Source organism: Rousettus aegyptiacus, unplaced genomic scaffold (assembly GCF_014176215.1).
Source record: "Rousettus aegyptiacus isolate mRouAeg1 unplaced genomic scaffold, mRouAeg1.p scaffold_m13_p_12, whole genome shotgun sequence".
In the NCBI taxonomy this organism is placed as follows: domain Eukaryota; kingdom Metazoa; phylum Chordata; class Mammalia; order Chiroptera; family Pteropodidae; genus Rousettus; species Rousettus aegyptiacus.
The window spans coordinates 50,974,358-50,989,168 of record NW_023416287.1 but is presented as its reverse complement, the minus strand read 5'-3'; the positions used below and the strand labels follow the sequence as shown (position 1 = coordinate 50,989,168).

The 14,811-nt window shown below is 33.8% G+C and overlaps 1 protein-coding gene across 4 annotated transcripts in view; it reads right to left on the bottom strand.

Annotated features, from left to right (window-relative positions):
• The window catches only part of L3MBTL4 (L3MBTL histone methyl-lysine binding protein 4), a 382,886-nt gene that overhangs the window by 217,479 nt on the left and 150,596 nt on the right, over positions 1-14,811 (bottom strand). For all 4 annotated transcript variants that reach the window (XM_016120941.2, XM_016120940.2, XM_016120939.2 and 1 more), the window contains 5 exons: positions 6,721-6,825; positions 5,500-5,635; positions 3,570-3,661; positions 1,960-2,114; positions 794-870 (listed from right to left, as the gene is read on the bottom strand). In XM_016120941.2, coding sequence (XP_015976427.1) covers positions 794-870; positions 1,960-2,114; positions 3,570-3,661; positions 5,500-5,635; positions 6,721-6,825 — 565 coding nt within the window. The remainder of the gene's footprint in view (positions 1-793; positions 871-1,959; positions 2,115-3,569; positions 3,662-5,499; positions 5,636-6,720; positions 6,826-14,811) is intronic.

Below are 14,811 nucleotides of genomic sequence, written 5' to 3'. Positions count from 1 at the left end.
AATTTTGAGCTTCTTTCACCGAACTAAAGAAATTGATGAGAAATCCTGATATTTCCCTATACTTAAGGGGAAAAAAAGATTTAAAAAACAGCAAAATTCTGGAATCATTCAAATTAAAAGGTAAACATCTGCTCTGTTTAAAATGGCATATTCCTTACTTTAATACTTCTGTATATTTTTTTATTGAAAGAAAATAGGTTTCTCTTACAACATTATTTTAAAAAAGTTAACATTACATAGCCACTACATCTAATTCATTTTAAAATGAAGAGAAAAAAACCACATGGATTTGATAGAGCAAATCTCCAAAGTATTTCTTAATACTTCTGTAATAAGAAAAATATAACTAAATAGAGTCTCGAGTTCAGTGCTTACCTGTCATTAAATTGGCTTGGTGAAGGGCCTGCCAAGTCTGGAGATTCACTGTTAACTCTCACTTCTTAGATTTCTACATTTCTTACACTGAACTCTAAAGTAAAGTATATTTAATAATTTTATGGTTCAATTAATGAATTAACATAAGTTATAAGATAAATTATGTAGCTATAAATAGCTTGTTTTAAATGTTGATAAACAGCAATGATACTCATTTTGTTAGATAAAATATTTTAGCAATTTTTTTTAATGGTGCTCAATTCATCTTTATAAACAAGTCTGTTATTGTTATGGGGAAGAACATGGAGATTTCAGATATATAGGTCACATGGTGGTATAGAACCTTGCACATACTTTACATCACATACTTTGTATTAAAATATGGTTTCTATAAATGAAAACAAGAATGGCCACTCACCTTGAGGTGCTATCAGAGTTCTTCCATTCTCCTGACACCAACCAACTGGCTGCACATAAGGACTATTTACATCACACCTGCAAAAACAGGATTCTATTTTAGATCCCATTTTACTCAATGTAAGAGGAAAAAAATCCAAGAGTAATGAACACAGTCTATCAATTAAGAAAGATATTACTTCACAGATAAAATATTATTTTGCAGCTAGAATGAATTAGAACTATTTTTTAGTACTAAAATTTCTAAGTTGAGCAAGCAAACCTCTTTTACATAATCTTCTTGAAATTTAAAAGCACACACACAAAAATGTATTTGACTAGCACCTGAACTGCCAGCAACATCTCCAAAGAGTGAACATTTTAATAAACCTCTTCTACCACTTCTTGCTAGCAGCAAGGAAAATATTATAATAGGCCAGTCCAAATTTTAATAGAACAGCCCAATCAGACTCTATATGACTACATACTTCTTCCCTCTCTTCTTCAAAGAACCCAGGCTATTCCACCTAAGACACATATGACAATGATTCTATGCTCTGCTTCCTGGTTAAAGGAAGAAAACAGTCTCCTTCATCATGCGCATGAAGAACCGCAGCCGGAGGCAGGGACTTGCTGGTTATTCAGGACACACTGTGAAGAAAGACTGCAAAAATGATTTTTGCCATGCCCTCTTCCATATTTCAGGTTTTTGCCCAGAAAACCCTTTTAACTCGTGCAATGTTAGTTTAATGGTATTATAGCATAGATTTTTCTCTGCTCCCCACAGGCTTTCAAATATTTCATTTCATTCTCCCTGAATCTTCTCCTTTAAAAATATGACAGGTGAGTTCAACATTTTTTGGGGAAAATACACTGCAAGTCTTAACTTGCTCTTCACAAAAATGTTTTCCTTACAAACTAGAAAAAATATAGTGAAGTGCCCTAAACCGGTCATATTATTTCAAATGAGGGAGGCCTCATTAGATAACCTCTCATGGAATGAAGAAAGTTTCTCAGGCTCTTTAATTCAACAATTCATGCAGAAGAGAAAGTAGTGAAAAGTCGCCCACTAAATTCCTGACGTTCATAACTTTAAAAACAATAAGAACAGCAACAGTGCTTAAATGAAAAGAAATTCTTAACACCAAACATGAACACAAGAAAACAAAACACACATTGGTGTCTCACCAGTAATCGTAACTATCATCCCAATTGTCAAAATGCACTAGTAAGCGATCTTCAACAGTATCTGCTATGGTTGCCACACACACCAAAGAAGGGTTCTTCCTGTCGACGGCCTCTAGCTTCATTCCAACCTGAAATTCTTTAGGCATTGGCCCATTCTAACACAGCACAAGAAAAAGGCACAAAAAGAAACAGGAACACTAAACAGGACTGAGTCACTGTCAAAACTTCTATGATGTTTAGCATCAGAAAAGTCTATAGGGTATCAACAACACTTACTCTCTTAAATGATGCTGGCAAATGCCAGTAAAAATATTCCAGAAAACTATTAGGAAGTTTACATTTAGAACAAAGACCCAGGAAATCAGCTTTTACATTGTGCTTTTCTTTTTCTTTGTCCAGGTCAGTTTTACTTCCCTTATCATTGTCATTTTCCAAACTCTTCAGTTCTTCGAGTATTTTGTATTAGTTTTAAAATATGATGTTCACTAAATATGGTGGTATAATTTCCTCTGTTCCCCATAGGCTTTGAATAGTTTCCAAATACCATTATTTGAAAGAGTAATAAAGATTCATGCTCTTCAGTGGCAAAATTATCATTTACTTTGATCAGATGTGAATAGTGGCTTTCGCAATATTTAAGAAACATAATCACTAATCCACAAATACTTTAGAGTTGAAAAAATCTAAATGTTTTTTATAGTACCTGCACATATTTTTAGTATTAAAAAACACTAAAGACTATGATTTATAGTAATATTACAATGACAAACGCCACTTTTGGAAAGCTATAATTAGCCAGTCCTGGGATTCAGGAAGTATCCATATAATATATCTGGGGACTAGAAGAGGTTTTTTTCCTCTACGAGTAACATGAACATTTTTAAAAGCAATTTCACATTTCTTTCCTTGATGCAATTCTATGAATCACATAGAGAAGTTGTATAACATCGATTTCAAGATCAGGACACTGAAGCTTGGAGAAGTCGGATGAGTGTCCTACACAGGGACACAGCCCACAGGTGGCAGGACTTACCTCTGACTCTAGGCTTCCTAACCCCTTTTCCTGATTGTGGCCTCACTGCTGGCCCCAAAGAGGGGCTTAGAGGAGGCCAGAGCTACAACTTATCTTCACTCTCTCCTAATGACTTGTTAGTTGCTGGGTGCTCAGGCAGCATAAGTGTGCTCTACCCAAATCCTCATACACTCCTTGAGTCTGTATGAAACATCACCTTCATTCTCATTACACATATATCCAACTAGGCTGAGTACATTCAAAGTCTACCTGGTATTATCTACTGGTCTCAAAACACAAAAACTAAGTTTAAATGACTACCTAACCGGAAGCACCAAAAATAAAAAAATTAAAAAACCTAAAAGGCATTTTAAACTTTAGCAGACTTTAAATTTCAAGCTTTCAACTCTCTCCATCTAATTAAAGTATTTAATTATATGTTTAAAGGGGAAAAAAAAGATATACCCATAGGAAACTGACAAATTAAGTGAGAAAACCCAATAAGAAGCAAAGGATTCTCAAAAGATAAAATTTAGTATTTAAAAAATTTAAGCCCCAGGAAAAAAATCTAATTTATACTGAGGGAGAAAATACTTACAGAACTTCTGTTTCTGAATAATTTCTTGGGAGCATTTTGCAATTTGCAGGCCTTCAAATAATCCATCCAAACAAATTTATCTTTTCTATAACCTAAGAAAAGTATGGATTACTCAAGATACCCACATGACATAATTATGTGCATACCAAATACACAATTCTTATTTAATCTTCTGCAATAAATTCGATGTCCTTTAGCAGACCATGAAAGAGTTAAATTAAAATCTCTATATCTTTCAATGTTTTTAATGTGTGAAATTCAAACTTGTTGAGTGTAATTTCCCACCATGCATTTCATGCCCCACAAAATTTTTAAATTGATCAGAATATGGAATTGGTACCCTGGTGGCTTGACAGGTATCTCTTCTCCCATTAAGAGTTTCCAAAATGGGCAGAGAAGAGACAAAAGTTCCTGAGGTTGTCATCACTCCTGAAGAGGCCCATGTCACCAAGACCATCAGAAATGAAACAATCCAGGGTGCCAGACACTTGGTGTAAATTACAGAAACACCTTCACAATCCAGAGACTATTTGGTACCTCCAGCTCTCTGATCTATATCTTTAAAGGTTCCCATTAAAAAAAAAAAAAAAAAAGCCTTACCCTCCCATCCATGTGCCCTAAAGTAGCTCACAGGGTGCTGGGCCCAAATAAAATGGACTCAATAAATATTTTATAAGTGTTACACTTAAAATAAATGTCAAACATCGTGCAATACCTTCAAGGCCAAGGCCAAGGTTACATCTCCAGATTCATCCTCTACCTTCTTGCCCTTGCTTCTTCGCTCCAGCCACATTCATCTCCTTATGATTCCTCAACTGCACCAAGCACACTCTGGCCCCGGGGCATTTACTCTTGCTTTTCTCTTTGACAACCACTCTTACCTGGGTAGCCACATGTTTTCTCATTTCATCCACATATGTCAGATGTCACCTTCTCAGGCCTTTCTTCACCATGTTAAGTCAAAGAGTGCCCTGTGACACTCTCAGTTCTCCCACCCTGCCACTGTCTGACACAGTTTTTATCTTTGCTCATCATTTTCCTCCCCTCTAAAATGAAAGCCCCATGAAGGCAGAGATGGTTTATTTTATTTAGTGCTATATCCCCAGTGTCTGCACAGAGTAAGGACTCTATAAATACCTACTGAATGAATGAGCCTGTAGCCTGTTACCAACGTCCATGAAATCTAGCAATCTTAAAGGACTCTGCCATTAATCTCAGGGACAGATCCCAAAGGACACCCTGAGGTGGTTACTAAGAATAAAATGACTATATACTGACTCCATAAGTGTCCACAATCAACAAATAGTCTAATATCTAAGCAGGAGAACTTAGATCTTATAGAGATGCTTACAGTGCAAAGAAATGGGCCCACTGGCATCTCAACTGGTCAAATCTTCACCTCACTAGTACTCAACAAATAAAAAAGGCTTCAGTCATATTTGCCAGCCTCAGATTCCTCTAACACATAACAAGAGACAAAGAATTTTATTTCCCATCAAAAGAAAATAGTGAAATTGTTTTCTCTTTCACAGTTCCCTATTCTTCGTGACTTGTTTTAAACAAATAATAGTGAATCAAGTTTCCTCACTGTACAGTATTACCAATTGATATGTTTCATTTCAATTGATTTAAACATTAGTTTATTGATTTCTCATAAGGTTTAATAAATTTTATGTAAAATAAAATGTTCTCATAAGGTTTTATTTCTGCCCTAGGTATCTTATCAGAATATCTGACTTAAACAGTCATTGATGTTTTTCTTTTAAAGACATTTATTTCTAAGAATGGTATTCTTGAAAACCACTGCATTTTGTAAATCAAACTTTCATTTTGGAAATCAATTCACACCAGGCTCTCTTTTTATTATTTCATGAAATGTTGTTAAAATAAAACTGAAATAACAACTGACTCTCTTTCTATCCTGGCTTACCCTTAGGGATGTGCAATTCATGCTTGGTTTTTTCACACCATCCTACAGGATGAATATCAGGGGAACCAGCATTGGTCCAAAAATCGTAGCAGCTTAAATAACCATCGAAATGAAGCCTTAGACGGTAACCACACACCTGCAAAACGGAATGGTTTCAATCGTTCGCTGTGTCATGCATTTAAAGGATATACAAAATTAACAAAATATTCATATATTCTGTCAGTGCCATAAACATATACGAACCAATCCTCTCATTCAAATGTGTTTGTATTATAGAACAAATTTATAGATGACATATGAATAAGACAAAATGCTGACAAAATACACTGTCTTTCAAGTACCTAGAATTTTTTCTGCAAAAAAAAAAAAAAAAAAAAAAAAAAAAAAAGAACCCTTGTAGTAAGTCTAGGAACCTGAGGTCAATTTACATGTCCATTAATTGATGAGTTTATTATTTCAATAACTGTCAAATATTACTTTCAGAAATCCCACCTCCTACTGTCTAGTTTGAATTCATATCCTAAGACAAAGTAAGCTAAAATATAGTGAAACCAAAATCAGTATGGCCTTATTTAGACTCTAACACATAAATCTACCATACTCAATAAGGAATTAATAAAATGGTCTGAGCAAAACACCCTCTAGACATGCTATATAAGTTTAATGACTATAATCAATCAGTAAATTAAGTGAATGGTGTTTTCTATCTTTGATGTTATTAAAAACATACAAGTGTTTTATCAACCTAATATAAAATGTTTAGTAAATATCACATTTTATAAGCCATTTACTTTCATCAATGGCTCCTCACTCTATATAATCTTCATAAAATGCATGTATTTATGTAAATATATCATTCATATGCATGGATATTTTTCATGTGCGTTTCTCATTAGTTCAGCTAAAACTTGAATAATTATGTCTCTTTTAATAGACAAGTGCAACATTGTGGGATTCACTGATTGTTATCAACCTCAGGTGAAAACTATTTACCAATTAAATCAAGAGTCACTGCTAGTGATGAAAAATTTATTAGAAAGCTAATCTTCAGAGGAAAAAGAATTCATTAAGAAACATATTTCACCCATCACTGACTAAAATAAATCTATAATGTACTGGAACTTGTTTATGTTGTAAAGTACTCAAATTCATTATTCTCTAGAAAATTCTCTTCTATCACTGTGCAATTAACTAGCCCAAGACAATAACACCATCTCTTACCTCAGCTACAGAAAGCACACAAAATACAGATGGATGTCGGGGGTCAATGCCTTCTAATCTCATTCCAACCTGGAAACCGTTTTCGTGCTCCGGAAAGGACTGGTCCTATGAGATTTCATGATATAACATTAGCCACTGAAATATCTTCACAATGTGATATTAAAACAGTTGGTGTGGCCATGCATACAATCAAGAAATTACTGTACCAGTTTGGAAGTTCATGAATATATCTAAAGACAGAAGATTGCTCAATATTTGGCCTTCAAAGATGGTTAAATCATTTTTATGTGTTTTGAAATTGTTCATCTATAAAACAGTATATCCTGTGAACTCCTAATTTATTCCTTTTGCCTATTTTTCCTTAATGATTTGAAGGAGCTCTTTCTATATCCTGGAGACAATCTTTTGTTGGTTATAGTGATAATCTATTTCCAGTCTGTGACTTGGCCCCTCACTTTGTTACAAAGGATTCTTTTTTATTTTAACTTTGTAAAATATGTCAATTATTTCTTGTGCACTTTGTACATCTAGTCTATGAAATCCCTTGCAACATGACGTTACACAGATATTCCCCTAGTGCTCCTTTAAAACTTTTGTTCTTTACCTTTAAATCTACGATGCAACTGCAATTGATTTTTTTTCTATGGTGTGAGGTAGGGTCTATTTTTTACATATGGAAAACAAAGTAGTCGACAAAATTTTTTGGAATAGTCATTTGATCTGAAAAGATTTTTCTGTTATAAATACTTACGGGTCTATTTCTGGCCTTTTTACTGTGTTTATTGGCTAATATGCCTATATCACATTTTCTTATTTGTTTATAATGAGTCTTTCTATCTGGAGGGCAGTCTTTATCATATTGAGTTTTACAATTCAGGAACTAGTTCCCCCCCTCTCCATTTAATCTAATCATTTTCTCTGTCCAAGAGGTTTTCTAAATTTTCATAGACTTCAAAAATGCTTTGTTCTACTTATTTCTGTGTACCCTTTAATGCTTATCGCCATTGTAAATGGAATTGATTTCATAATAGACTTACTAATTTGTTCCCATTCATTATTATTATTTTCTTTAATAAAGAAAATAGTGATCTTATTTCTCATAGCCTTGCTGAATTAGTATTAGCAATTAGTAAGTTTCAAATTAGCAAATTTACAGACAGAAAGTGTCTTTCAAGCAGATTCAACATTACTAGTCAATTTATTTCTAATTACAAATCAACTTATAAGTATACTAATGGAAAATGGTGATTAAAACCTAGTTTAACAGCTACATTTTAATCATTAATGTTCTTACTATTTATTACTGCTTAACATATAAATGTCTATTTTAAAGTAAAATTTATTCTTTTGAAAATATTTTCACTTAAAAATGTCAAACTTAAAGAAAAGTTGCAAGAATGAAATAGTACAGAGAATACTTCTAGCCTTCCCTTAGATTTAATTATAACATTCTACCTCACTTGTTTTATCATTTCCACCTGCTTCCTCTCTCATATGTCTATGTGTATGCAGAAACAAATATATAGATACAAATATACATACATATACATGTACACGTGATTTTTTTCTGAATCATTCCAGGGCCTTTTAACCCTAAGTACTGTATATGTTTCCATCAGAGCAGTATATTTTCCATGAGAATAGTAACATTCTATTACATTAAAAAATAGTTCATTTATCAGTTTCTGTAAATTTAACATTTTTATAACACTATAACTAATCGTCTATTCATATTGCCATTTTTCCTATTTATCCAATGATAAACTTCATAAAAATTTTCCCCATTCAGAATAGGATTCAGTCTAGGGTCAGATATTAAATTTAGTTGATATGACTCTTTAGTCTTCCTTAACCTGGAACATTTTCCATAACATTTCTTTATCTTTTATAACACTGACATTTTTAAAGAACATATTCTTTCCACTCCTCCATTTTATTAACATAGAAAGTTCCTCATTTTGGAATTGTCTGATGTTTTCCCATGATTAGATTCAGGTCACACATTTTTTGCCAGTATACTACATGGATGATAATGTGTTCTCAGGATTCCACATGTGGAGTCACATGATATTCATGTGTCTCCTCATTGGTGATGTTAATTTTGATCACACGATTATAGTGTTGTCCAATTCCTTCATGATACAGTTATATAAAGGACACACATATACATCCATAAACATGTACAAATGCATATATGTCTATGCATACATATACATTTTAATAAATCATAAGTTCAAGTAGATTCATTTTATTCCCATCCATTCCTAAAGGGTTTATACTGCCTTCTTCTGTCCATATTTATATTTCCCCTCTAAAACAAAGTCAACACATTTACTCATGTGCTAAATCCTGTATCTGTTATAATTGCAGAATGGTTTCATCCACACTACTATAATTAAAACCTATACAGTTCAGGATTTGTTTGCAATTTTCCCTCCCTACACTGCCATCCATGAATATGGCAAACAGTTAAAAACTACTTGGATTCACCCTTTTTTATTTTTTTCAGTGCGGTTATGGCATTCATTTGAAGTACGGTGGAGTTTGTTTCAATTTTCTCTCAGTTTTCAATGATTTAATTTTAATTTTAATATGCAGAATGTTAACATGCTTCCAAAGTTAAAACAATACACAAAGGAGCTCAAAGACGTGTTTCTCCTCCGCACATCCCATCCACTTGCTCCACCTCTTGTATGTGAGCAGCTTCGCTCTTTTCTGGTTTATCCTTCCAGGGTTCCTCTTTGTTAAAATAAGCAGTTATGTTTATGATTTTTTCTTAATTTTCCCTTTCTTCTAACTAAAAATAACATACTATACAGGCTGTTTTCACTTCCTGATGTCTCCTGGATACCGCTCCATCTCAGATCACAGCGACTGGTCACATTCTTTTACAGCTGCACTGCACTTCGCTGTGGGCAGGCACCATAGTTTATTCCACCATCTATACTTGGGTGCATGCCTTTTTTTATATGAACATGAAATGGCTTTAAAATTGTTTATGAGTTAGTTTGTAAAATGTCATTAAAAACTTCCTTACATTCACAAATCATTTTAGAAGCTTCCAAGGAAAATCTTAAAAGATGAGAAAACCCAAAAATGAAATGGTGAGAATGAATGATTTCTCAGGAATATTTCTACAAAAATAAATGTCATGTGTGTGTTTAACTCCACCAGCCTTATCACATCTACTGTTTTCTGGCAGATTTATTTAACAAGTTTTGTGTGACTACCTCCTGTTCATGGCTTTGAAATTTCTCAGTTAACTTCAGAAGCACCTCACACATGCACATGCCCCTACAGCATTTATAGGAAAGGGAAAGAAGAGACCATGAAGCAGAGGGAGCATATTAATAATGCTGAAAGGAAATTTAAGAAGCTGTGGAAGCTGAAAAAACATTTTTTTTTATGTTTTAAGAAAACTGAAAGGTGCAGAATTGGAACCAGTATTATATTGAGCAGACTATACTTTCTTATTACATGTGAATGATAAATTCAAGAGATTGGTGATAACTCACAGTCAGGAGTTAGAATGATCAACGTTACCCTTGTCAGCATTTCAAAATGGTTGTTCAATTGAACATTCAGGAGCCTTGTATAATGTTGCAAGGAACACTTATATGGCTAAAAAAGCCACAGCATTCTTTGAAGGTTTCAAAGAAAAAACATTCTATTTTAACAATCTGAAAAGCAATATTTAGTGAGAAATATCACTGCCTTTCATCAATCTCTTCTGTTGAATGGTCTATTCAAAAAAGATTTAATGTTTTTTCCTTTCTAAAAATCTTATATTTTATGAACCTAATTGATAGCTGTACTTACAAAATTTTGTTTTAGATGAAAAAAGGGAACTGAAGTCACATTTAAAGCAAACAGTAAGCCCACTAAATTCAGTCATAAAATACAGTAAGGTCTGCAGACCTAAATAAAACTTTTACAGATAAATGAACTCAAGTCCAGAGAAGTTAGGAGACTTTCTCAAGGTCACTCAAATAGTTTAGTAGTAGAGCATAAGGAAGAACACAAGTTGTCTGACAGCCTGACAACCATTTGTTCGGTATAAGGAGACAGATTTGGCAGCAAAACAGGCAAAACAAAACATGGCTCGAGGCCATGGAAGCCTTCGAGGACATTTCAAGAGAAATGCCATGTGCTTTTAGGTACAGAAGTTAAGGTGTTTTGTCACTTTCTTTTCCAAGAACAACTGCAAAATAATGCTTTATAGTATACAATTGATGTTTGTCTGTAATTAATGAAGGATTATTCAAAGTTCTATATCTCAGAGAAAAAGCAAATACAAATTACATACTATTATTTTTAAAATAAAATGAGTCAGAGCATTAGGGGGGAAAAAAACCCAAAACTACAAAAACAAAACCCCATGCCTAGAGAAAAGCAGACAGGCTACTGGCAAAATTCTTTTATGAAATACAGTGCATAAAGGCACTAATTATCACATGTGTGTGCCAGCAGATCTTTGCTTTGTGTGTGGACGGAGTCACAAATGTACAGTGTGAACAGCTCTTGGACACTTGATGGAAAGATGTGAGAAATTCCAGGCAACATTTTTCTGTTTATCACTGCGAGCCCTGGTGCAAGAGAAGAAAGATTACACTTGTAATGATTATTTCTGAGCCACTGTATAGCCTGGAGAAGGTTGGTGGCCACCAACACTGGCAGAGCATCATCTAGATCTGTGTGTTATGGAAGAATGTGGATGCACTAAGTGGAAGTGAATGCCCAAAGGCATTCAATTTTATTTACAGGCAAGTCAACAACATTTTCCTGATCTTAACACTGAAATAAATGGAAGCAATCACAGCCACTGAGGCACACATTTTTAACATGCTAAAAATGGCAAAGACCCCAGGCCTCTGGTTTCCACATCTTCATGTGATGGCTGTCAAAGGGAAAAATGTTCATAGGAATTTTATATGCAGATGATAAAAACAAAATTTCTTTTAACAGCAAAAACTATTGCTATAGGATCAGAGGCCTTCATAAGTGGTTTATCATAGCAACATCTTTAAAATCTCAAATTGCCTCAATGTGTATGTATCTCCAGTGCTAAAATTTCACAATTTTAAAAGTGAAAGGTGAGATATCAGAAGTCTTATGCAGGCAAACTGTGATTTACATAGCTTGACCACAGAGAGTTTAAATCTTTATCAACACTTGATGATTCTCTTCATTCAATGTGAAAAAAAATCATTTTATTGGTAGCCTAAAACTAATTTAAATACTGCAGAATGGAATATGAAGAAACAATTTTTCCTGAGACAAATACAACCAAAGAGATAGTTATGAATGCATTTGCTGCTCTCTCTAACATAGCTAGAATCAAACTGCCAGGTTTTGAGTATGATATTGTTGACTTAGAATTTGATATAACAAAAGGAATCTGAATTTATGTTTGAGATGACTATCCAGGATGATCTAGATCTCTCTGAGGAACCAGCCAACACTTGCCATCATAGCCAATATCCTATATTGGTTAGATACATATTTCTCATTAGACGGAAGTGAAAAATAAAGAATGAAAACAAAAGGTTATGTAGCCTGAGCTATCCTTTTTCAAGGTGATTTTTAGCCAACAAGGGCTTATGCAGCACTTAACTCTGGACTAGATTCTGTACTTTATAAATATCAACTCATTAAATCATCATGAAAACACTATGAAGTAGATATTATTATGTACATTATATAGATGATTAAACTGGGACACGAGAGGTTGTATAATAAGTCTGAGACCACAATATGTATCTAGTTTTAGTGTATGGGTGACTAGTCGGTCTGAAAGATCATTTATGAAAGGCTATGAGCAGTGAGTAACACTGTTCAACTCACTGACTAAAGACTTCATAATTTTTAAATTTTTAATTAAAACTTAGAGTGAGTTTTTTAATACCTAGAATTAGTGGTCTGAGAACCTTTGTCTGTTCTATATGACTATTAAATGATCCCCAGATGCAAAAGTTAGGAAACAGTGCCATACCATCATATGTGGGAATTTAATATAAAACAAAAGTGGCATTTTAAATCAAGAGAGTAAACATAAATTTCATTAGGACACAGGACTCTCCATTTGGGGAGAAAAATTGATTTACATTTCTATCACAATAGCATATACAAAAATAAAATTAGATGGGGAAAAAATAGACACAATACAATGAATACAATGCAGCTATTAAAAAAGCAAGATGCAGACCAGGATCTGCTCAGGTGGCATGATAGTCACGAAATACTGATAAATATAAAGCAAGTATAGACCAGTAATATATAACTACTTATATAAACAGTATTCACCTATCTACATAACTACATGTATATAAATCTAGAAGTAAATACATCAAATTATTTTAAGTGGTTCACCTAAAGAGGGGAACAGAGAGTAAGCCCCTTATTTTTACAGTCTTCTGTCTTGTCCGAATTTTTAAATGGTATTGTATTTTTTTAAAAAAAATCAATACATAAACACAATTAAGTGATGATGATGCTAGGCGAGTAAGTGGGACACAGGTCATAAGAAGCCTTCCTTGTATGTCTTGTTAAGGATCTTTTAGTTTATTTTTAGTAGATAAAGCATTAAAAGATGCTTTTAAGCAGAGGGGAAAAGACATTCTTGCATTTTATAGAAATCTTATTACAGGCAGTGTGAAGAATTAATTAGAAAAGTAGCAAAGCTAGAAATAGGAAAGATGGTTAAGGAGGCTTTCAATATCTACTGATATTGAAAACTCCTCTTGTACATGTACAGTATTTAACTCAGCATATTTAGCCTTTAAATTCCCTGTATTGGAACTATTACAATTCCCATTTCACGTATGAGGAAACAAAGGCTCAGAGAAATTCAAAAATGCTTCATTTGTACAGTTAGTAAACACCTAGAATTCAAATTCAAACCGTGTTCTGCAAAGTTATATTACATACCAGAATTCTGCAATTTCCTGGACAAGTGATAATGAAGAGCTCAGCCAATGCAGAGCAAAAGCTGGAATGAAGGGAAGGGATCAAATTCAATAACTATTTAGGAGGTAAAATGGGCAGTACCTGATGACTGGCGAGATGCAGAGGATGAAGAAGGTAGAGAATTTAAACTGATACTCAAGTTTCAGAGTTGGAAAAAATTCCCAAATTGTCTATCACATGATAATTTTTACTTTTACAATGTTATCAATAATTGATACTTTCAAAGACTTTATGGACAGCTCATGAATAACTATATTTTCATACCTTCTTTTCAATTCCAACTTTCTGATGCATTGTTATAGCTTCGATGTTCTCACAGGTCTCTTGCAATAAATCTTTCATCATAAATGTCTATTCACTGCAAGATACTAGCAAACTACGAGGTTATGAAACGCCTTCCTTGCTTTTCTCTCAAGAAGCTTTATGACTTTCACCTGAGCTAACAGTGGGACATATAAAAAAATAATAGAACCCTTTCTGGTTTTCTCCTGCTTTAATCACAGAAAAAAAAATGGAGAACTTAAAAAAATATACACACATACATAGTTTCTCACACACAGTACACACATACACACATTTTTGTTTTCCTACCCTTTTTAAACTACACCTTAATGTAGCTGTTTTTAATGGTGAGGCAAGGGAGGGATGCATGATTTCTTCAGTGATTCTAGAAACCTCCTGAATTTTATATAAAATTTGCAAGCAAATGGATATAAACATTTCTCTAAGGAGATTAGCAATAGCTTTCAGTAGATGTTCAAAGGGGCCTAAGACCTAAAAAAAGATTAAGAGCCACGTGGCTGTCCTTTCAGGGAATCTGTCATTAATCAATCCACTGACTAACACATTTAGGAGGCTTCAATAAGCAGAACACAGCAGTTCACTGCAGCTGTTCATCATGCATCTACAGACCAGGCAGCAGTGCACGCTTCAAACTCTGCTTTTCAAAGTGACGCCTATTTTTGCCATCTATTTGTTAGGCTAATGGGGAGAAATCATCACCTACATAATTAAACATAACTTGCTGCAAAGCTTCAGTTAGGATGGCAGTGAAGGATGGCTGATTGTGTATTTATAAATCCTCATTTTAGAGACTACTTCCTTGCTATTTTGAACATTTTTCAT